The following is a 25,888-nucleotide window of genomic DNA, read 5'->3' as shown; positions in this document are numbered from 1 at the left end:
AATAAAGTAGCAAACCAGAAACTGAGGTTGGAGATGTGGCAAAACAGAAGAAAACATGAAACACGATGAAGAAATACTGCAGGTTAAGGTAAACCCAAGAGGTAAAGAGTAATTTCACAACATGTACAAATAAACCTCAAAGAAAAGAATAGTGTTAATTACAAGAATTCATAAGGGTAGAAATGAAGAAAAAAGATAAAAATGAAATTAGAGTGCTTGAAGAAAAAGTTTGGAAGCTAAATAAATAGTTTAAAATAGAACGTGGAAATCCATACCTTAGTAATAGACTACCTGAAAATTTTAATGTAACAAGTAAAATTCAACAGTTCCATGAAACAGCAAGAAATAGTGGAACAAAGTAAAAATATCTAATAAATAGAAAAATTACTGACCTGGAAAATAGGAACTGAAAAGTAAATTTAAGAATCATCAGACTCTCTGAAAGCCATGACTACATTAAAAAACCTACATGCCCTATTTCATGAAATCATGAGAATAAATTACCTAGAACCATTGGAACCAGAGAGAGCAAATTGAGAATAGAAAAAAAAAATCTACTAATTGCCTCCTGAAATAAACCCCAAATTGGAGCTATCCAATAATGTAGTCACTAAAATTCAGAGCTTTCATGTTTAAAAAAATAGTACTGCAAGCAGTCAGGAAGAAAGAGTTAAATTATTTTTTAAAAAATCACAAGACAATGTTACAACTACTACAAAGGAAAGGAAATTTTAGAATATGATGTGTTGAAAGGTAAAAGATAGCAAGCAAAAATAATTTGCCATGAAAAACTGAATATGACACAGAAGGGAAAAATTGACCCTTAATAATTATTATAACATCCTAGTGAAAAGATAAGAGCTGGGTAGAATCTTTGAAACTCCAGCTTAGGAGACAAGAGAAATACACATTTGAGCAATTAGAAGTTGTTACACAATGATGAACTACTTACATGCTGATAGGAAAAGAGGCATTCCATTCAGAATCCCACTATCTTTAAAGGTCAAAGATGGAACCAAGAAAGACAAATACAGGACTTGGATATAATTTTACTCTATTTTAGTAGTGTGAAAAAGAGAGAAAGGAAAAAGAATTATGCTAGGGAAAATATTGAGAGGAACTTACTTTATACCTCACCTTTAATCTGAACTAGACAAAGGAAAGTTGAACACATGTAAACACACACACATACTGAGAGAGAGAGAGAGAGGGAGAGAGAGAGAGAGAGAGAGAGAGAGAGAGAGAGAGAGAGAGAGAGGAGAGAGAGAGAGAGTGTTTGGTGTAAGACTACATTGAAACTGAACATGAAAATTGGTGGAGACTGAGAAAAGGTAGGGTTAAGAGGGAGAGCAAGCTGAGGAGGGAATAATCACAAATAATCAAATTTCAACTCCAGAGAGTAGATCATAAAGGAAAGATTAAAAAAAAGGGGGAAAAGAGGGTAAAAATAGTGATCTGGGCTAGGTGAAGAGAAGTGGGGTAGAATAGTGGGGAAAAATATGACTTTTAGTTTCAGTTGAGTTTCCAGTCTGCATCAGTGGGAAAAGTTTTGTGCTAGAATTCCCTAATGCTGATGAAATAAAATTTTAGTAATTTTTACTATGTTATAACCACAGAGCTCAAATTACTGATAAATTGCTTTACCCTTTCACAGAAGTATAACTAAACAGATATTAATCCATTCCATGTTTGAATATTTTTAAGTTATATTAATTCCCAAGAGTTAAGATGTAGAAATATATTCATTTATGTAATTTTTGCAAAATGTTTATTTTGCAATGATGTTATAAAATGTATTGGTAAAATTTTACTTTTGTTAAATTCATTAGATTATTAAGTCATTTTGTGCTGAATGCCATAAGTTCATTCATAATTATAAAAAGCAAGCATAATATCTTTCTTTTTCCTGAACCTATGTAAACAGAGCCCAGATGGCCATATTGAAGTCAAAGGGCAACATGGAAGATCGTTACTGCACATTAAAGATGTGAAGTTGTCAGATTCAGGGAGATATGACTGTGAAGCGGCAAGTAGAATTGGTGGGCACCAAAAAAGCATGTACCTTGATATTGAATGTAAGTTACTCACATTTTGTATCTTTTTTTAAAACACAAATTAAATTTAGAAATAGAAATAAGTTTTGAGTAAAAAATTAAATATTAGTAATTTTCATAATATAGCATAGTAAAGGAAAATATTCTTTCAAATTAGTAAGTAGAGACATCTAATGGATATATTTTGATATTCAAATATTACATATTTTAGAGGCTCTTCTCCCTCCCCTAAGTTTTTTCACTGAGAATTAGGGTAAAAATACTTTGTAGTTTTCATTTTAGATCTTGAATTGAACTGGAACAGTTTTAAGTTTTAGTGGTTACTTAACCATTTCTCTATTTTAGAATCTGTCTTTTTCTAATCCTTTTGACTCTGTTCTATTTGATTTAAACTCCTTTGAATAATATTATTGTTTATGTAAAACATTTAAAATTTATTTGGGAAATATGACGGAAACATTAATACAAAGAAAAAAATCCATTTATTTTACTCATCAACTATATTTTGAAGTTTTAATACTTAATTTGGTTAAGTATTAAGTAATATTACCAAAAAAAAGTAATGAAATGAACATCTGTAATCTGGAAAAGGAAAAACTAGGAAGTGTTTTGATGTTTTTAACTAATGTAAATCGACTTAAACATAATGTGAGATTTTGGAAGTGTGAAAGCTAAGAGTAAGTGAAAGGTTTGGCAAACATCAGAATGGCTATTGATCTTTATTTGATAGAAAGATAAATGAAAGTGTAATGACAATAAATGTCAAAATGTGTGATTCTAGACTTTTAAGTCTATGGAGTCTGCTCAGAATTTGGGGCATAATTTTATTATTCAGAAGAACCCAATTTTGTTGGTGCCTAAAGGCATTAAAAAAGTTTTTATTAAACAATTTTAAATTACGCTTCCTATTGTGACGTATTTAAATACTTTTAAACGTTTTTAAACTCTAGTGGGGGGGTGTTAGGGAGAAAGAATTTAATTTGTTTGGTATGTTTTTGTCTTAATATTATCTTTTCAGATTTTCATACTTTTTTACCATAAGGGGAGATGGATTGGCACTCCTCACATGGCATATGCTTGTGGCAGGCTTACAGGGAACAAATCCATGCATCATGCATTAAGTTAAACCTGTACTTTGGCCACTTTTGATGATTCGTGTATTCTGGCCGCTTCCTTTCAGAAGTGGCCAAAGCTCAATCTCTGCTCCATAGGAAAACCTCCAGCCAAAACATGAGCCACTGGAAATGGTTAGGGTGTAGGTTTAGCTCATTATTCCAATTTATTGCCCCTCCTCACCTTTTACACTAACAAATATCCTAAAATGCACTTTCTCTTCATATCAGAAAGCATAGCTATAGAAATATAAAACTGAAACAAGCTTAACCTAATTTTAAATGCTCGATTTTCTTTTTTGTTTTATACTTTCACATCCCAAATTGGAATAGAGATATAATATGTAATATATTAGCAAAGTTAAAATCAAGAATAATTAGTAACAAAATTAGTACTTAATACATTAACATGGTAAAAGTCTTTATAAAGATAAAAGAGTATATATAATGTTATATCTCTTGATTTAATGTGTTGTTATGGATTAGAATTGTCAGTTTTGAAAATATTGAAAAACTGTGTACATCGGTTTATAAAATGAGTTATGTGATGATGATACTCATGAAAATTATGGAGAGAATATGGACTGAAACAGAAGAAAGAAAATGTAGAATTTTGGCACATTTTAAGTTTGCTATTATTAATTTGACAGTGAAATAGCGGTTTGATTTAAGTCATTTAAAATAATGGTTTAAGATACATGAATAACTTAAAAGAGGATACAATCCTTATAAACTATTTATTCATAAAATAAGCTACTAAATGTGAAGAGAAATAAATATTTTTTCCCTTAACTCCTTTCAGTGCCCAGTACTATAATGGAAGCATGAAGATCAATGTCATGACAGATTAGGTCATATTGTTTATTATCACAACCATAAGAACCACAAGGGCATGACAACAGGAAGAAGATAAACTGAGAAAGGATATGGTCGTAACAATCCTAGATGTACCCACTAACTAGCTGTAAAGCTTATTCTCTGTGGACCTTAGTGTACCCGAGGCCCTAGTGGGCCCACGGGGCTAAGGTCCTGTGCCAGTTTCTTTTCCACTAAGGTGATACAAACATGCAATTTAATTCAGTCCTAGAGGAGCCTAAATGTAATAAGTGGAGCTAGACTCCCTGTTCTCAAAATTATTAGATTGTTAAATCTTCCACCCCATCACTCCAGAGACAAATTTAATTATAATAAATTAGATGATGGCTCACATTAAGGAATTTCCCTAATGGGGAAGGGGCATGAAAGAAAGTACTCAGTATAAAATATTAATCAGGTGGGAGCCAAGTAATTTGATCTTACACACAAAAGGAATGATTTTCCTTTTCTTCATTAATAGAAGAAGATTCAGTAACTTAAATTAGGACTACTAGGAGGATGATATTAAACTTCATCAGAACATAAAGTCAGGTCAACAAGCATTTTATTAAATGCCTAACTGTGTGCCAGGTACTTCAGCTAAGCACTGGGGATACAAAGATAGACAAAAACAGTTCCTGCCTTCAAGGATTCGTACTCTGACTAATGAGAGACAACATGCAAACAACTATGTACGAAACAAGGTAGATAGACAGACAGAGAGATAAATAGATAGATCATTTGTGTGTAATTGACATTCATTTTAGCCATGTCTGACTTCATTACCTCATTTGGGGTTTTCTTGGAAAGGATACCAGAGTGGCTTGCCTTTTCCTTTTTCAGCTCCTTTACACATGAGGAAACTGAGGCAAACAGGGTTAAGTGACTTGCCAGGGTCACACAACTAGTAAGTGACACTGTGCACATCACTTTATAAAATGAGTTATGTGATGATGATACTCATGAAAATTATGGAGAGAAAATGGACTGAAACAGAAGAAAGAAAATGTAGAATTTTGGCACATTTTAAGTTTGCTATTATTAATTTGACAGTGAAATAGTGGGTTTGATTTAAGTCATTTAAAATAATGGTTTAAGAAGCATGAATAACTTAAAAGGGGATACAATCCTTATAAACTATTTATTCATAAAATAAGCATATATATATGTATGTGTGTGTATATATATATATATATATACACACTCACACATACACATATATATATTACTTCCTTGAGAGAACAATCTAATCTTGTTCCTTTCTCAAAGTGAAATTTACTACTCCATTAAAATTTAAAACTTTTACATCTTTGTCATACCACATTTTTGTCCTAATAGTCCTGTATACCCTTTGAGGATATAGACTATCTTCAAATATCCAGAAAGAACAAAGTACTTTAAGGTCCTAATCTTATACATGAATATATTACTATTAATGACCACAAATTCAGAACAGTAAAATTAAAAAAGTAAGATCTTTCATACCTGCATCTTATTAGAGTAACTCAGAGATACTGAATATTGCAACAGGATTCATCATATAAAAACTTTTACAGTTCACCTGCCCTTGTTATAGAAATTTGCTACATGGAAATGGTTATCAAGACTGACCTGACATAAGCATAACAGGATAAAGCTTCTTTAAGTCTATTTGATTCCAGGTAAGAGTCACAGTTAACCTTTATTTTGGAACAGCCACTCATACAACAAAGTTCCACGTTGTTCACAGGTTACATAGCTAGTCTCAGAATCAATCAGGTGGGAAAATATTCTATTCAGAAAAGAAATAACACAATGGGGAAACTGAATCAAGATGATCCTACCATGACATTTACAAGATTGTCCTTTCAACCTTTCCAGGCACAGACATCCACCTATAGTAGTTCTCAAATCATACTCTCTTTGAGAAGTACCTGGCATTTCCCTTAAATGGTGAATTATTGGCTCAATGACAATTCACTCATACCTCAAATCAAAAGTCAGAACAATATCAAATTACGGTACCAAGAGATTTTACCTCAGATATTTGGGCTAGGTACAACTATTATTATTTTTTTTCTCATATTGTACAATAACAGTTAACAATAAACAAATACAAACCTTATATGATTCATCCTCTCTAATTTAAGTGTTTCTTGGCGCAGAAATCAATCATTAGAAATTAAGAAAAATAAAATCCATAAATATGGGATCAATTGATACTAAGTTGGCTTAAAGATGTAACTTCAATACGTACTATTCCAGGTGTACTTTCATATTTTTCATAAGCAATGGCCAGTCTATCAAGTAAAAATCACTTTTTATAAAATAAATTTGTAAACTCCTCTACTTCAGCTATGAGAGATTCTAATTTCTCGTTAGCTTCACTATTTTAGAACTTTACAACATTCTTTCAGCAACTCTCACAAAGTTTATGATATTTATGACCTCAAACAAGGCCAAAGATCCAGGGGACTGAAAATCTAGCAAGACCCCAAAGAACTTCTCAGACATTTACCAAATCTGTGGTACTTTCCTAAACTCTAAGTAATTACATCACTATCATTCATTTTACACAAAATATACACAATTAATTACTTGACAGTTTTTTAAACCATAATAGCAACAGTCTCTATCACAAGAGGAGTTAATTTTCCAACACAATTGTATTGCCCTCTGAATATAAATTTCAGGTTAACAGCATTTCTTATGCAATTCCCATGAATTCAACTATAATCTCTATGAAGATGCATCTTAGCTTTATTTATGCAGCCCTGATCTTTCTCTTAATCGCTAGTGTTACATCTCCAGATGTCTATTAGACATCTCCAGTTGTGTGTCTCAGAGATATCTTCAACTCAGCATGTCCAAAATAGGATTTGTCTTTCCCTCTTCTCTTCCTAATTTCTGTACTACTGTGGTGTCTTCTTCCAGTCACCCATGATCATAACCCAGGTGTCATCTTTGATTCCTTACTCTCTCCCACACACACCCCGCACATTTAATCAATTGCCAACTCTTGACATTTCTACATTTATAGCATTTCTATTACATACCCCTTTCTCTCTTCTGACACTGCCACCACCCTGCTACAGACCCTCATTACATCATGCCTGGACTATTGCAATAGCCATGTTGGTATCTCTGCCTCTGATCCTTCCTCCACTCAGCTGTCAAGTTGCTTTTACTAAAGTGCAAGTCTGACTATGTGCTCCCCCACCGCCCTCAATTTAATCAGCTCCTGTGCCTCTAATTGCCTCTAGGATTGAATATAAAGCCCTATGTTTGTCTTTTAAAGCCCTCTATAACCTTGTCTCTTCCTGTCTGTCCAGACTTCTTAGACCTTATATTGCCCCTTCCAGGTACACTGGCCTCCTTATTGTCCATCACACAAGACACTCCATCCCCTTACCAGTCCAGGCATTTTCATTAGAATTCCATGCCTGGAATTCTCTTCTCTCCCTTTTCATCTCTACTTTGTAGCTTCATTGGTTCGCTTCAAGTCAGTTAAAATCCCACCTTCTCCAAGAAGCCATTCTCAATCCCCCTTAATACCAGTGCCTTCCCTCTGTTGTTTACCTCCCATTTGTCCTGTATATTTCTTGTTGTACATAGTTGCTTGCATGTTGTCTGTCCTATTAGACTACCAGCTCCCCGAGAGCTCCCTTTGTATCTCCCTGGCACATAATAGGAACTTAATTAAATGCTAGTTCTTCCCCATAGTCCCTCCAACATTGGTAATTCCTATCTTTTGACATCTTTTCAAACTTGCTGTGTATGAGGTAAAAATTCAAGAGCTGTTTTGATTAGCATTTCTCTTACTGTTAGGGGTTTGCAATCATTGCAGGTGTTGGTTAATCATTTGTAATTCTTCTCTTGAGGACTGTTTGTTCATATCCTATGACCACTTATCCACTGGGAAATTGTTCTTGGACTTAATATGTTAAGTCCCCATATAGCTTGAGTGTCAGACCCTTATGTGTGATGCAAAGATTTTTTTCCCAACTGACAATTTCTTTTCTTATCCTATTCTCGTTGTCCCATGAAAGCTTTTCAGTGTCATATAATCAGTATTATCTATTTTATTGTTTGTGATTTCCTCTTCTGAGTTTAGTTAGGAACTTACCACCTAGCCATCTTTAAGATTCATAATATGTATCCATGTAGATATTATTTTTGTATGTTATAAACTATTAGTCTAAACTAATATCTGGAAACTGCTTTACAGTTTTCTTGGCAATTCTTGTCAAACAGAAAGTTCTTCCTCTAAGTAATTTATATTCTCAGATTTATCAAGGAGTTATTGAGTATGTTTCCTATTCTTACTTAGCTGAGCTGTTCTACTGATCTATTTTTTCTTTTTTTACCTTTTAACAAGTACTAAATACTTTTGAGGATTTCTGATTTATAGTATAATTTGTGTTATAGAAGTCTTATTCCACCTTTATTCTTACCTTTTTATTATTTCCCTTGATATTCTAGATCTTTTGTTCTTTAAATTTTTTAATTACTTTGTCTGGCCCTATATAGTATCCTCTTGGTAGTTTGAATGGCACTGTACTAAATCTATGAATTAATTTAAGTAACATCTACAGTTTGTATTATATTAATGTGGCCAAATTGTGAGTAATGAATATTCATCTATTATTTAATTTAATCTTTATTTCTTTAAATAGTTTAGATATTTAGATAAATCTTAAATATGCCTTATTAGATTCACTCCCAGATATTTTATGCATTTTTGTAGTTTATTTTCATCAATGGAACTTCCCTTCTTATTGCTTCCTCCTGGATTTTGTTATGCATACATACATATGTACATGCATATGTATATATACATATATGTGTATATATGTGTGTGTGTGTGTATATATATATATATATATATACATATGCCTATACATATATATAGTCAATTTATCTTGCATCCTGATGCTTTAGTGAAGCTATTATCTGCATGTCTCTGCTAATACTTTTAGTTTTTCTGAATAATCTAATAGGGACAATTTTGTCTCTCCTTTGTCTGTATTTATGCCTTTAATTTCTTTCTTTTGTATTATTGCTCTTAGTAACATTTCTAGAACCCAAATAGCTATGAAGAGGGCTGGGGGGGGAATATTATCTTTGCCCCTATGAGCTCTAAATGCTCTACCACAGAATGTATTCATAGCTGTCAACCAGAAATAAAGACTTCCAGAAAGAAAAAAAAAAACCAGGTTCTTACACCAAGGCAAAGGAATTGCAATCCAGAGCCACCATGTAGCACCAGGGTGCTAGAGAGCCCAAGAAGGGAAGAGAAGGGGGCAAAGTTAAATGCATTTCAACCTGGAAGGAGGCTTATGGGTGGCACAGTCTGGAGGCACAGTTAAGTTGTTTTACATAACAACCAGAAGTCCATAAAGAAAGTTAGGGGAGGGTTGGGAGTGATAACATCTGGTTCTAGAGGGGCTCTTTTCTTTTTTTTATTGTTTTTTATAGTTCTCTTTTAACTGGTTTTGACTACCCTCAGGCAATTTACAGCCCTGGGATATGGCATGGTCAGCTACATTCTAGTGGTTAAAAGCTTCTATTATTTGTCCATTGCAAATAATTCTAGATTTTAGATTTAGAGATATGTCTAACAATTATAAGCACTGCTAGCTAGGCCCAAGGGTACTGGGACATTGTAGCCTCTCCCTCTATTTTCTGGCAGGCATTCACATGGTGGTCAGAAGAAGGGATACAAGGACACTCTCAAAGTCTCTCAAGAATATCGGAATCCATTGTGAGACATGGGAGGCACTGGTAAAAGACCACCTAGTATAGCGTGCCTGCATCAAAGAAGGCTCTATGCTGTATGAGCAAAGCAGAATTACAGTAGCTCAAAAGAAACATGAGATGCACAAATTTAGAGACATCTCCATTCCAAATGTTTATATGGACTATTTGTGCCCATTCTGTGGTAGAGCATTTAGAGCTCATATTGGTCTAATCAACCACAGTCCTACACTCTGCACCTTGACTCCAACATAGCGATGTTAGAGTTGTTCTTGAAGACAACAAAGGAGGAGGGAAGCAATCAAACACTTAGAATGATCAAATTCTCTTTATCACACTCTAGCTTTTTATGTCCTCACCCAGGTACCACAAGGAAAAAAGGATTTAAAGTTTTAAGTTTTAGCTCAAGTCTAGGGACTCCTCAAAGAGAAGAGAGAATAGAAAAATATTCGCTGTACAATGTAAATCATATATGGGAAAGGTATTTATTCAATCCACACAAAAGAAATATTTAATACAAAATAACCTCATAAGTACATATTGACAGAAAAAAACATAAAAAGAAATTAAACATTATAATCATAATGAACATACTTGCCTCGGAAGAAAAAGAAAAATGAACTTCATTGTGTTATTTGTGAACTTGGGGAGAAGGTATAGGTGTGAACCATTTGATGTATTTTCAAACTTAGTAGATATGTTGATTAGTTTTACTGAAATGCTTTTTTTTTCCTTCTTTATTTCTTGTTACAGTGGATTGCATATTGAAATAGTAGGGGCTAGGAAGTGAAGGGCTATATTTAGCAATGTAAATAACAGAATTATTATATCATTTTAAAAAATTCTATTATTAGGAGCAGCTAGATGACACAGTGGATAGAGCATCGGCCCTGGAGCCAGGAGGACCTGAGTTCAAATGTGGCCTCAGACATTTGACACTTACTAGCTGTGTGACCCTGGGCAAGTCGCTTCAATTGCCTCACAAAATTTAAAAAAAAATTCTAATATTAGCTTAAATGTAAAATGCTCTAACTAGAAGGGAATAATCAAAAGAAATAATGGAGGAAAATGCAAACCTAAAAATGGTAACTTTAAATGTGAATGGATTAACAATCCAATAAAAATGAAAGGATGCGACAGAATGGCTAAGAAATTGAAATCCAACTATCTGCTGTATTAAAAAAAACAAAAAAATAAATATATACAAAATGAAAATGAAAGACTGCAATAAAAGGTATCAGACATGAAATGATTCTAAAAATGCTGGCATTGCAACCATGCTATTCATAGTATCATATAAACAAGAAAATGACATTATTTTTAAAGGAAATATAGATAATGGAACAATACGAATACTAAACATAGATGTGCCAAATGAAAGAGCATTTAAATTGGTAAAGAAAATGTTAATTGAATTGATGAGATATAGATAATAACCTGAAAATTCTAAGATATTTAATGTTAATCTCTAAGAGCCAAACAAACCTAACAGAAAATAAATAAAAAAGAAAATACAGAACTAAGTGGACTTTTAGAAGTTAGATCTCAAAGCTTTGTTGTATCTTCTGAATGGTAATATAAAAATATGTTCATATTTCTCAGCACTGTGTGGTACTTTTGCAAAAACAGACAATGTCCTAGACACAGAGAAATTATAAATTCATACGAATTCTCAGGTCAAAGAGAAAATATTGCAAACAGCCAGAAAGAAACAATCCAAGTATCATGGAGCCACAAAAGATTTAGCAGCTTCTACATTAAAGAATCAGGGGCTTGGAATGTGATATATACACATTACAGAGGGCAAAGGAACTAGAATTACAACCAGAATCACCTACCCAGTAAAACTAAGTATAATCCTTCAGGGGAAAAATGGATATTCAATGAGATGGAAGAATTTCAGATATTTGAGAACAAGGGACAAAAAAACATATTATATATTGTAATTACCTTCCATTACGTATCTATAATAATATATGTAATAACAATAGAAATAATATATTATGTAATACAATAGAAATATATAAATGTAATAATACAAAATATATGGTCATAATAATATATATGTAATGGAAGGTAACTACAATGTAGAAAAAAGAAGATAATTCACACACATATACACACACACACACACATACACACACACACACAGAGTAATTCACTGGAGAAAAATGGAAGAATTCAGCAAAATAACAAATAAAGCAGACAAAGTATGACCTTATGACTTCAAAGAGTGATCTTCATTCAAGTAGGAAATTTTCTCTCCTTAACATTTAGTGGGATACAATCTTTCATGAGTAAGTCTCTAGAACGGTCTGTCTTACTGAAGAGGAATAGAAGATCATGAATCCCAATTCACTGTCTAGCACTTGTATCTTTTCTCATGCCTCCCTTGACACATGTCAGCAGGAGTTGGTATGGTTCTTGCTCCTTGTTGCCTTTGATCTCCCCCCAACACTGTGCCTTAGAAACTTGTTCTCCTTTGAGATTCACTACGTCCACAATATCAGTCTGGGGCAGCTAGGTGGCACAGTGAATAGAGCTCTGGCCTTGGAGTCAGGAGGACCTGAGTTCAAATCTGGCCTCAGACACTTAACACTTACTAGCTGTGGGACCTTGGGCAAGTCACTTAACCCCAAACACCTCACCAAAAAACAAAAAAAAAAAAAAACCCAAAAATAAAACACATTATCACTTTGTTGAGATCCTGACAACTATCCTCTCCCTCTTTTCTCAGGGAGTTCAGTACCTAGCTCAAAGTTATATTTCTACTCCAGTCTCTGTCCTTGGGAACATTCAGTTTACAACTTGATGGCACTCTTGTTTTTGAGTTCATAACTTTCTCAGCTCTCTGTATCTTCATTCTTTCTCCAGGTTAAACAACAGGATTATCATTATATATTTGGTGGATTAGCTTTCACATCACAATTTATGTTGATGGGATGTTACTTTCATCATCATTTACAAGTGTCCTAAATCCACAATTCATAACTGAATTTATACTATCTCTCCATAACCTCCATGCACCTTCCTAAACCTATTCTTAACCTTCACTTCGGCTTTTGATCACTCCAACTTCTGTCTGATTTCCCAGGCCATCACCCTTACTCTGGTTTCGGTTTCTTCCCTTTAAAGTCTTGACTCAGTAGTTAACCAGTTCAATTTTGTATTATCCTTCATCCCTAAGTCCTTTGCCCCCTTTTTCTCTTACCTCTGGTCCCTTTGGACTTTTCCCATCCCCTGCTTTCTATGTTCTTATTTGTACACGGCTGAACACCTATGGAAAAACCAGTCAACCACCGCTGCTGAGACCAGCACAAATTTATTATCTAATCTCAATTTGATCCTTGCCGTTAGAGGCCAATCCTTTTTACTCTTCTCTATCCATTCTCCTAAGAAAATATTCCAAACTTTTTATCTCCTCAAGCCACCTAAAAGGATCCCTGCCCCTCCCTCTCAGTAGAGGAAGTTGCCAATAATACTGCTTTAAAAAATTGAATCCCCTTTTTTCCCCAACTCGACAGTCACATCACCTCAACATGACTTCTCACTTCTGCTTTTTTCCAGTCTCATAAGAAGATGTCCTTTTTGTAAATATCAGTCCCTCCCCACCTCCATTTGTGCCTTTAATCCCATCCTCTCAAGTCTCCTCCAGATCCTGTACACTTTAGTCATTCCCATTTTCACCCTAATCTTTAATCCGTCCCTATCAACTACTTCCCTGCTGCTTATAAACATGTCCAGATCTCCATCATTCTTTGAAAAAAAGAAAAAACAAAACCAAACCTTCACATGACCTACTACGTCTTCAAACGGTGGTTCAATATCTCTTCTCTTTTTCATAGCCAAACTCCTAGAAATAAGCTGTCTATACTTGTTACCTTCACTTTCTCAGATCCCACTCAGATCTCAACCTCTTACAGTTTTTTTTATTATTTTGATATATTTGGGTATGTTGTGATATATTTGGGGATATATTCATATAAAATTATGAGAAGGTAGAATATACCTTCTCATAATATAATAAGATATAAGAATATACCTTCTCATAATATATAAGAAGTTTTAAGGTGATGAGGCTCAGCAAATATATATGAAAGAGAAACAAATAAGGAGATACAGTGAAAAAAGGATAAGAATTGTAAGTCAATACAGTAAATGGAAATATCAGTAATTTGAGTACGACTTAAAGTCATACCAAGTAAAAGCACATGTTTTGCTGAGTCATCAGGTTTAATCAGCTGATCATTTACCAGAAACTCAAATCAAAATTTGAAGGAGTGTGACATTATTACCATGGCCCACAAAAGGGTTTGCAAAATTTGTTTGATATTCCTTCAAGTTAAAATATTTTCTTTTAATAAATATTTTTTTATCTATAGTACATATTATATCATATTTTAGATAAACTAATACATCAAGAAATATTTATTCAAAGAGTCCAGTTGTAACATTTGTTATAATAACCACTATGTTAATTAATATGCTATCTGTACCAGCCTCAATGGAGATTTTTATTTGTGCCCGGCAAAAAAATTTCCTCCTGAAGTTTCAATATCTGTTTATTTTTGAAAGGCAGAGTATAAGCTAATTTTGTTTTTTCCAGATGCTCCCAAGTTTGTATCAAACCAAACAATATATTATTCTTGGGAAGGAAATCCCATCAACATAAGTTGTGACGTGAAAGCTAATCCACCAGCATCAATCCTATGGAGTAGAGAAAAATTATTATTGCCGTCCAAAAATACCACCAATTTAAAGACTTACAGTGCAGGAAGAAAGATGATTTTAGAGGTAAGTGTTTAAATATTGATTGTTTTATAGGTAAGTGTTCTTAAATCAGTTTCATGGAATGCCTAATAATAATTATTAATATGCAGTTGTACATGATTGCAATCAAATTTACATATAATTATTTAAATATATTTCATAAATATACAGTGGAGTTACTGATTTTTTTTAGTCATATGTGTTTTTCTTTCTTTGACATTACCTATGATTTCATTAGTATGGAGAAGAAACTTCCTGTACAAATATAATTTAGCACGTGTTCTCCAAGTTCTGGTCTCGGGTACTTGAGAGGTTAAGTGGCCTGCTTAGGTTTCCATAGCCAGTATTTATAATAGGCAGAATTGAACCCAGGTTTTCCTGATTCCAAAGGCTGCTCTCTATCTACTACTCCATGCTGCCATTTTGGTATCTCCCAAAATGGGCAACTGGCCTTTGCTTGAACACCTTCAGCTAGGAAGAACACACTGTCTCCCAAGACAGCTTCTCTCAGTTTTAGATAACTCCTTATTAGAAAGTTTTTCTTTATATAAAATCTGAATTCTCTTCTTTGTGACTTCCATTCCTCATGGTTTGCCTTCCAGAGCCAAGCATTGTCAGTGTTTCTGGAATGGATATGTCAATCAACTACTTTATGGCACCACTCTTCATCTTAGTAAATTCTGAAACCAAAATGCCTTCCCTTAACCACCACTTCCTTATGTGTTGTCTTCTTGCCACTAGAATTTAAGTTCTTTGAAGTCGGAGACTTTCTCTTGTATTTGTAGATCTAGCCTTTAGTACAGTGCTTGGAACATAGTAAGAACTTAAAATGTTTTCATTCTATCAGCCATTCATTCTTACTTGTAACAGCCTTTCACATACTAAAAGATAGCTGTCATATCCCCCAAGTCTTCTCCAGGCTAAACGTCCCCAGTTGCTTCACATGATCTTTATATGTAGGAGACTACTAGGTGATACAATGGATAGAGCACTGGACTTGGAGTCAGGAAGACTCAAATCTGCCTTAGACACTAGCTGTGTGACCCTGGGCAAGTCATTTAACTTCTGTCTGTCTCACTTTCCTCATTTGTAAAATGGGGATAATAATAGTGTCTGCCTCCTAGGGTTGTCGTGAGATAATATTTGTAAAGCTTTTTACAAACCTTAAAGCATCATATAGAGGTTTTTTTATTAGCTATATGTCCTGGATTCCTAGTCCTGAGCTCTCCTCTGAATATTCAGTGTCTTTCCTTAAATTTGATGCCCAGAACTGAACATCACAGTCTATATAGGATGCTACCAAGGGTTTTTATGTACATGCGTGTTTGTATATGTGTATGTGTATAAAATTATTAGATTTTCCCCAGTGTTCTAGCTTATTGAGACATATTTGAATATTGACCCTGTTATTATCATATTCCAAAAAGTTTCTTCTCCTGGGAGATGCTGCCTCTACCTTACATACGTTCCCTCCTTCTGAACTGCATAAGAAATTTTCATGGTTTCAGTGTTTATACATGGCCTTACTAGCCAATCCCCTCTTTTTCCCTTCCTGTGATTTTAGAGATGAGATCTAAACAGACAAATATGCCTACATCTCCCCATTCTGAAAAATCCTTACTTGGTCCATCCATCTCTACTATCATCCCACATCTTTCCTTCTTTTTCTTGGCCAAACTCCTTGAGAAGGCAATCAGCTCCTTTTCTTTTCCCCTCATTCTTTTCTTAATTATCTGCTATCTGGTATCTGACTTCATTATTCAACTGAACCTGCTCAGTCCAAAGTTACCAATGATCTCTTAATTGCCAAATCTAATGTCCTTTTCTCAGTCCTCATCCTTCTTGGCCTTTAACACTGATGATCACCTTCCCCTGATAGTCTCTTTCCTAGGTTTGCATGACACTGCTGTCTCCTGTTTCTCTTCCTTCCTTTCTGACCACTCCTCAGCCTCTTTTGCCTCGTCTTATCCAGGTCATTCCTGCTAATGGCGAGTGTCTTCCAGGGCTTTGTCCTAGGTACTCTTCTCTCATCAACTCTTATGGTTTCAATTATAATCTCTATGCAGATAATTTTCATATTTACTTATCTAGCCCTAAACTTTCTCCTAACCTCCTGGTTCACATCTGTAACTACCTGTTGGACAAGTGAATGTCCTGTAGAAATCTTAAACTCAACGTGTCCAAAACTGAACTCATTATTGTTACACCCCCAAAACTTTTCAAATTCTGTAATATTATTGAGAGCACTATTCTTCTTCCAATCACCCAGGATCACAACTTAGATGATGTCCTTGAATCTTCACTCTCTCTAACCCACCCATATCCATTAAATTGCCATTTTTGACATTTCTACCTCCATAACATCTCATATACCTCCTTCTCTCAACTTATACTGTCACCACCCCAATTAGGGCCTTTATCACCTCACAGCAGGACTATTGCAATGGCCTTCTTGCATCGTATCTCCTCCCCTGCACCTCCAATCCATCCTCCACTCAACTATCAAATTGATCTTCTGAAGTGTAAGTCTGACTTTTCACCCCATCAGAGCTCCCATTCAATAAGCTCCAATAATTGTCTATTACCTCCATGATAAAATCTTCTGGTTGGCATACAAAGTCCATCATAACTTGGCCATGCCCTACTTTTCTAGTGTTTACATCTATCTTACTCCACAAACTCTGCAATCTAGTGAAACTGGTCTCTCTACAGAGACTAGCCTCTGTACCATTTCTTACAAAAGACCCTCTATTTCCTGACTCTGTGCATTTTCAATGGCTGTCTCCCTTGCCTGAAATGTTTTCTCTTTTCATCTCTGCTTCCTAGTTTCCCCAGCTTCCTTCAAGTCTCTGCTAAAGTCCCACCTTCTGTAAGAAGCCTTTTCCCAATTGCCCACATTTGTTGATTATCTCCAATTTTTATCTTGTTCATACATAACCAATTTCCATGTTATCTCCCCCATTAAACTGCAAACTCAGTGAAAGGAGGGACTGTCTGGGGCAGTGAGGTGGCGCAGTAGATAGAGCTCCAGCCTTGGAGTTAGGAGGACCTGAGTTCAATTCTGGCCTCAGACATTTCACACTTTCTAGCTGTGTGACCTAGCAAGTCACTTAATCCTGATTGCCTCACAAAAAAAAAAGTTTTCATTTTTCTTTCTGTCCCCAGCACTTAGCCTTGTCCCAATGCCAAGCACATGGTAAGCACCTAATAATTGCTTATTGACTGACTGGCTGACAGATGGCTGAACAAGAACTAGCCTTCTCCCTTCCCTTGCATTTTTTCCTTGGCCATACATAATGCAGAGGTGTTGACATGCTCCATTGGTTCGTGAAGATAGACTTCTGGCAAAATGGCCAAGTAAAAGATTGAACATTACTCTAATTACCATTCACACCCACAAAAATGCAAAATGAAGAATAATAACTAAAAAGAGGAGAAAAAAGGAATTCATATAAGCTAAGACTCAGAAAAATTGTTTTAAAACCCTCGGGACCATATTATCAGCTCCACACTATATTATCTACATACCTGCCCATATCCTACCTTGAGTATCCTCTGCATCATGAGTTCTAAGCAGCAGTATCTAATGTGGACCTAGAGAAAGTGGATTGCTAAGAATAACAGTAGAAAATGAAGTCACCTACCAAAATTTTCTCCAGTCACCCTAACAAAGATTAATACCGTATGATCTTCTCTACTTTTTAATTCTATTCCCTTCATGCTTGCCTGCTCCCACCCCCCCTAATGCAGGCTTCTTTCTATGGGATGTGGAAGCTCTAGAAAGAAGCTACTGAGATGGGATGAGGTTGGGACTGGGACTGTGGCCCGTTTAGGCATCCACCACAAAAGATTTTTGCCAACCACCCCAACATCATCATAATCTAGCAGTGTCTCCCAGTCACAGAATTTCAACTCAAATTAGCCACCAGTCAACTAGTGGAAGATTAGAGGTTATAGCCCTACAGAGGAAAAAAAAATAGCTGAGACAGAAGAAATAAAGTAAAAAAGAGAACAGTTTAGCTGTAACTACAGCCAGCATCCTAAAAAACAAATGTGGTTGGAAGTGTGAATAAAAGAACTGAAAGATGAAAAAATGAGTAGAATAGAAAACTTAGAACAGAAAGGAATCCTTTCCAAAGCATAGGAGATCCTTTAAAATAATAGTAATGGCTGATGCTATTAGAGAGTGCTTTGAAGGTTTGCAAGGTGCTTTATATATGTTATTTCATTTGATTGTCACGATAACCTTGTAAGGTAGGTGCTCTTATTGTATTCTGACAGAAGAATAAGCTGAAGTTTAAAGAGGTTAAGTGATTTGCCCAGGGCCACGCAACCAGTAAGTTTCTGAGGCACCATTTGAATTCTGGTCATCCTGATTTCAAGTCCAGCATTCAATCTGCTGTCCCACCTAGCTATCTTAAAAACATCAGAGGAAACAAAACTAAAAAAAAAATCCAGTGATGCAACAAAAACAGTACAAAAACCATTACAGTAATTTTTAATTGGAAGAATATAAAATTCCTTCTGTCAAAAAACTGGCCCAGAGAATAGAGTTCAGAGAGAGAATCTAAGAATTATTAGGCTCTCAGAAGATCATGTGGGGAAAAAATAAACTGAATGCTGTATGTCTAGAAATCATAATTGCCACAGAAATATTGGTACCACTGGGCAAAATGAAAAATAGATAGAGTTCACAGGGAGACAACCAATGTGATGGCCAAATTTCTGAACTCCTAGCTCCAAGAAAGCGTATTGCGAGTTCAGAGGAACAACAAATAAACCAAAAAAACAGACTAGGTATCAAAGATCACCAGTCAAAATTGCGTTAGAATTAAGTATCAGCGATTGGATAAGAAAGAAAAGATCAGACTATGATGTTCTGAAAGTTAAAAAGAAATGACTTGTTCATGAGAATAACTGATCTGATAAGGGGAGCTGGGAGTGAGGAAATGAACTTTTAACAGAGCATTCTTATTGAAAAAAAAATTAGGGCCAAGAAGAGCCTTTGACAGGCAAATGCAAACGACAAAATACATTTAAGAATGATGGTTAGGTTCTCAGTTTGTGAAAGGAGCTAAGCTATTATTGTCGCTTCAAAGTCCCTTATCTTTAAGTGTCATTTAAGGAACAAAGAGAGACCGTAGAATTGAGTATTCAAAAAAAATAAATAAATGAAGCTGAGAAATATAGGGAGGGAGCAAAGTTTTATTATTTATTGCAATTAGGGCAAAATTTGGGTAAATATTTTTCAAATATATTGGTATTGGTGGGGAGAGCAGGTACAGCATAAGCTTTTCTTCTATGTAGGCTGAAAAAGGGAAGTTTTTTTAAATTTTTTAAAAAATTAATATAGTAAGATTTAGAGAAAACTCTTGCTTCATAAAATATATTGTAATAGCAGATGCTGAATGCTGATTTCATTCTTTGTTTTCCTTTCTTTTTTCCTTATAAAAGGGGGGGAGAGGAGAAAAAAAAATATTATGACAGAATTTGATGGATGGAATTTGAGGCATTCTACCATGTGTAGATAGATCCTTCCCTTGTCCCCCTATCCTTATGTTCCTACCACCTTAAATCTTCTCTGATGTTATTTAAAATGTGCCACAATAAAGGCTTATCATTTTAAGAATTTGTTGACCTCTCTATAACATTGATAAATCAATAAATAGCATAATATATGTATATGTATATATGTGTATATACATATACATATACATATATATGTATACATATGTATATGTGTACACATCAGTGATTTAAATGGAGAGAAATCTCCTCACCCCCTCCCGATTAAGCAGACTGCTTTAACTGCAAACTGTTTTGCCTTTGACTTAGATAATTTTCTGAGACACTGAGGGATCATAGAATTATAAATAGAAGAAAACTTAGAGGTCATTGAGTCCAGCCCCTTTATTTTACAGATAAGTAAACTGAGGCTCAGAGAGATTGTTTTGCTCAGATCACACAATTATTAATTGTCATTGATCTTTATGACTCCCTCTATTGGTTATGCCATGTTTCCTCTTCCCTCTCTCCCATCTTCTTTGTGTGTGGATATATCTGTATTTTCCAATTCATGATTTTAAAATATACACAAACAACAAAAATCAGTTCTTGACTATGATCATAGTAATATTACAATAATAATATCACATGTTTATATAGTAGTTTATGCTTTACAAAGTACCTAATATAAATTAATAATATAAATATCTATGTAGGATGCAGGGTGTAAGTATTATTTATCCCCATTTTATAGATGAAGAAATTGAGAATACTTTTCTAAGGGAATATTCTAGCTGGAGGCATATATTTTATTAAAATAAGTTTATTGTTCTACCTCCTTAATGTGCCAAAAGGAATCAATCAGTAAAAGAGCCAGTCTCCAAAAGAGGACTTTGGACATCTTATTTTGTGTTCTTGACTTCATCATGAAATATGTCCCTAGGCTATGTTCTGCCACTCAACAAATGAAAAGTTCTTCAAAAGTAGCTTAGAGTTAGGTAAATCTGCTTCATTAAAGGAGAAATGCTGTGGATATATCATTATTTGCTGTTTTAGATTGACCATTACCCTTTTAACATGGGAATTGAAAAATAGTACCACCTCGTACTTTAATACATGTAAAATTCTTCAGTGTAGGGAGTTAGGTGTCTATATATCTACTGTGCAATTTAATGAAAAAGGAAAAGAATAGAGTTGGCAGCACCTCTTAGGGTGTCATTCCAATAGTTCCATTGGTAAAAAATAGTATCTACTTTGTTCATAAATATTGGAATAGAAATGAGAGGTAGATGAGAAGAGTGTTGAAGAAGTAAAATTGACAGGATTTGATAATTTGATAATTTGCATGTTAGAAGTGAGGAAGAGAAAAGAAACAAAGATAATTTCAAGTTTTCAAACACAGAAATGGGTATGGTCAAGAAGTTTACAAATTCAAAAATATAATGAGCTTGGTTATGGACCTGTTGATTTTGAAATGCCAGAGATACATCAAGGTGGAAATGACTCATAAGTGTGTGAGTGTGTGTGGAGTGTGTGAGAAGTATGCTTGGAGCTCAGAAGAAATGTTGGAGCAAGACAGATCGATTCTATTGATAATTATGTTGTTCTACCTTCTTAATGTTTCAAATTTCATTTTGCCAACTGTGATTGCTGTTTCGTGTCAGTTTTGCCTACAATTTGCAAATCTTGAATTAAAATTTGCCCAATTGGATCTAAAATAAGAAAAGAAAGTTTTGAATGGAGATATCCCTAGCATTAGATAAATTATAGCAATCAGTATACATGAGAATTGCTTTTAAAATTGTTAAATATCGTTAATATAACTCTTGAACAGCACATCTATTTTGAAATTTTTCTGCAAGATTGATATTCCCAAGCATTGGCCTTATGAACATGTGTCAGAACTGTTAAACTGTTATCAGCCTTTCCATCGATATCTCTAGCTAGCTAATGCTCTAGAGTACATGATTCCTGACTTTCTAAGATAATTAATAAATCTGTGTAATAATAAATGATGTTATAAAGATGTGTCATAATACCTGATAGTCAAATAGTAAATCAGAGTGAACTTTATGATATATTTGTAAAGCATGTACTTATTTCTTTATACTTGTGCTTCCAAAAATTAAAAGTGCAAGTGATCATAAGTGGAATCTGCCTATTCAAATAATTAGTACTGGTGTTCTTCCCATTTATTTTGTCACAGCGATTGTTTTAAACATAAAACATTTTATAACAATAATCATAAATAACAATAAAATAGCATAATATATTATATAATCATATGTCATTATATGTATCATAGATAACAATAAACATGAAATGTACTCAATAGAAGGCAAAAGTAATAATAATCCAAATACCACATTCCACTCAAACTTAAGTGCCACTCTTTCTCCAGTGTGTGCAGTATGCAGAGGGAAGAGTAGGCACACTTTCATAAAAATCTAGCAGAAAGACACAGGAGAGGCACAAGAAAGAAGGCTGCCTTTCTGTAAGGCACAACAGTCCTTATACAATCCTTTCATAATTCACAGTTATTTGATTCATAATTTCTCAGTTACCTACTTTAAAACTCAAAACAGTCACATGCAAATGAGCTGATGGGCCACAGTGTTCTACAGCCATCATTACCTCAGTCATAACTCTGCCTTCAAAGAAGTGCTCTCAGATCATCTGAAGAACAGTTCCCTGTTTGGTCCTCCCAACAGTCTGTCTTTCCTCAACATTTTCTCTGAGAGACTGTTTCTAAGTTGATTTAATCAGTTTTCCTTACACAAATGTTCCTTTTCTGCCCCTCTTAGCAACCAAACTGTTCACATATGAAAGGGGTATAAGAAATAACTTCTGCCGACTTCAAGGGTTTGGAAGTATTAATGATTGATTAATTATTTAGTTAAAAGATAGCTAGGGGGACTGGTAGATAGAGTGCTAGACTTGGAGTCAGGAAGAGCTGAATTCAAAATTGCCTCTAACATTTACTGAACTATGTGACCCTAGACAAGTCACTGAACCTCTCTAAGCTTCAGTTTTCTCATCTATAAATGAGAATTATAATTGTAACTAACTCACAGAGTTTCTGAGAAAACATATATGAAGAGATAAAATAAGATAAGATCCGTAAGTACTTTTCAAACTCAAAGAGTACGGTGGAAAGGCTAATGTTTTTATTAATTGGTCACTGTATTACTTTACTTTCTTTTTTTTTGGTTTTTGTTGTTGTTGTTGTTAGTCAGTGGGATTAAGTGACTTGCCCAGGGTCTGAGGTCAGATTTGAACTCAGGTCCTCCTGACTCCAGGGTTGGTGCTGTATCCACTGCACCACCTAGCTGCCCCCTTTGCTTACTTTTAAAACATTATTTCTTTTAGGATTCTGTCAACTGCCATTAGAACCTTGAGAATTATTTTTATTAAACATTTTCCTAGTTTATTTTTAGAATTGAATGCACAAAAAATTTCAACCTATTTGAACCATTTTTTTTGTCATTTACAATAGCTGTTAGCTATTAGAAGCCCATAATTTGATGATCTGCTAATTGATAGCTGACTCAAATATGATTAACATGGGTGGTTTTTTTCTTTTTAAAATTAACAGGCTTTGAAACTGACCTTTTAGTTAATATCATCTCTTTGTTAGATAAATATTTATGGGGTTTTTTTCTTTGAACTAGAGTTAAAGTTAACAGTAATTTGATGCAAACACTTTCTTAATGATAGTTATGGAAATTGAAAATTAAATCTATTTCTACTGGCAAGTATTTCCCTTGAATTGATTGAACAGAATTGTGTGTGTTGAGACTAGAATTCGGGCATGAGGTGTAACAGCCTATAAGGTTAATTATATATTTCAAATTAATTTTGAATGTTTTTCAAATAATTTTGACCACTTCATCTGCAGTGAGAGTAAAATGATAGAAATTAAGCTCAACTTCAATAAAAATCTGGTCTTAAATATCAAGAAGGTCATAACATCAACCAAAAAGCATTTATTAGGATCATAAATCTTGAATTGTAAGAGACCTCATAAACCATCTTGTCCAACTGAGGCCCAAAATGATTAAGTAACTTGCCCAAAGTCACACAGGCAGTAAGAGGAAAAGTCAGGATTTGAATTCAGGTCCAAGTTTAGCACTGTTTCCTCTGTACCACACCACATCAAAGATTGTGAGGATTGCTAACCAAGCCAATATTTCCTGTTTATGTTGTGCCAGGAAGCCTTCCTAGGGAGTTTTTCAAATGAAATAGCTTATTTTTCCAATCCTGTGATTTAGATGTAATATAGACATTAAGAAGTAGGGCTGATTAAAATTTTGTGGAATCCTTCCTGAATTTTTATCATTCCTGTTACAAAAGCAATAAATATAGAGTAAGAATAAAAAATAACTATTATATAACACATCAAGTTCTATTCCATAGATCAGTTATATCCTCAAAATCTTGCCAGTCGGTTCTTGATGTTGTAGAATACTTTATGATTTCTTCTGTACATTTGAGGGCAACAAATAATGTGGTCACAGTCATTTATTTGAATAGGATAGTAGGTAAGCTTCGGCTGCCCTCCTTAGTCATGATCTCGTATGCATGTCCACTAATGTGACCCATGGTCCAGCTCCTTATCCTTACCCCAAAAATCATATGCATATATAATATATACATATATACATGTGTACATGTAAGCATCACTGTATGCCACTAGACAGAAACATAGATATGTGCACATATGTACACACATATGTGTATGTACCTACATAGGCATGAATACACACGCATATGTAAAGTTATACAGACAAAAGAGAAACTAATGGTGCAGTGAATAGAGCACTGGGTTAAGTCTCAGATACTAGCTGTGTGTGATCCTGGGCAGATCACTTAACCTATGCTTTGCCTTTATTTCCCCAAATGTAAAAATGGATATAATAATAGCACCTTTCTCACAGAGTTGTTGTTATGAGAATCAGATGAGATAATATTTGTAAAAAGTGCTTATGGCACAGTACCCGACACATATATAAATGCTATTTAAATGCATATTCTCTTCTCCATTCCCTCACCTCATCCCCACGTTCTTTTCACCTGGAGAGCACAGAGCTCTTTCAGCTAAGGAAATGGCCATTGCTTAAGATCAGGAGAAGTGTCTTCCTTGTGACTCTCTTAAAGCCTCAACTCAGTGGCTGTTTGTCATCTCCAGGAAAGAGATGAAAGAAGTCTTGCCTAGATATACAACCTAGAGGGTGGGCAGACAGTTGTAGTAAAAGCAATTCACCTGTGCAGGTTCACACATTACCTTGCTGAGAAGCTGTGGCATATAATTCTACAGCTCACGCTCAGACAGTAGCCACTACGATCACTGAAACTGAGACGGCTTTTATTGACTCTGTTTGTCTGTTAAAAAAACACAAACAAAAAAAATCATTGGCAAATTCCAAGTTTCCTATAGGGCCTTATTCCAAAAAGATAGTTTTTCTCTGTGGCTCACTGCCTCCACCTACAGTTATTCCAGGAAATTTCCTAATATACTTAAGAGTATAGCTTGTATCTACACTAGTTTATTAAGCTATGTTAGAATATTGTATATTAATTATACCATATATCAATGTACATTATGTTTAATGTATTTTATATTACATATTAAGCTATATTATAACATCAAGCCATTTCATACCCAAATAATGAGGGAAAGTGTCCCCGGCTCCTATACAGCTAATAGCTAACATTTATATAGTGCTTACTGTGTGCCAGGCACTGTACTAAGAACTTTACAATTATTGTCTTGTTTGATCCTCACAACAGTTCTGGGAGGTGGGTGCTATTACAGGCATTCACAGTGCTAAAGTATGGGACAGTTAATGCCAGGTA

General features: G+C 34.5%; 1 protein-coding gene across 1 annotated transcript in view; it reads left to right on the top strand.

Annotated features, from left to right (window-relative positions):
* Positions 1-25,888, top strand: part of NCAM2 (neural cell adhesion molecule 2) — a 281,382-nt gene that overhangs the window by 147,450 nt on the left and 108,044 nt on the right. Inside the window, exons 9-10 of the mRNA XM_020996054.2 lie at positions 1,925-2,075; positions 14,364-14,551. Of these exons, the coding sequence (XP_020851713.1) occupies positions 1,925-2,075; positions 14,364-14,551 (339 nt within the window). The remainder of the gene's footprint in view (positions 1-1,924; positions 2,076-14,363; positions 14,552-25,888) is intronic.

The sequence above is a fragment of the Phascolarctos cinereus genome, unplaced genomic scaffold (genome assembly GCF_003287225.1).
Source record: "Phascolarctos cinereus isolate Bilbo 61053 unplaced genomic scaffold, phaCin_HiC Scaffold_726;HRSCAF=1367, whole genome shotgun sequence".
Taxonomy (NCBI): Eukaryota; Metazoa; Chordata; class Mammalia; order Diprotodontia; family Phascolarctidae; genus Phascolarctos; species Phascolarctos cinereus.
The sequence above is the reverse complement of the archived record's forward strand: the minus strand, read 5'-3'. Positions and strand labels throughout refer to the sequence as shown.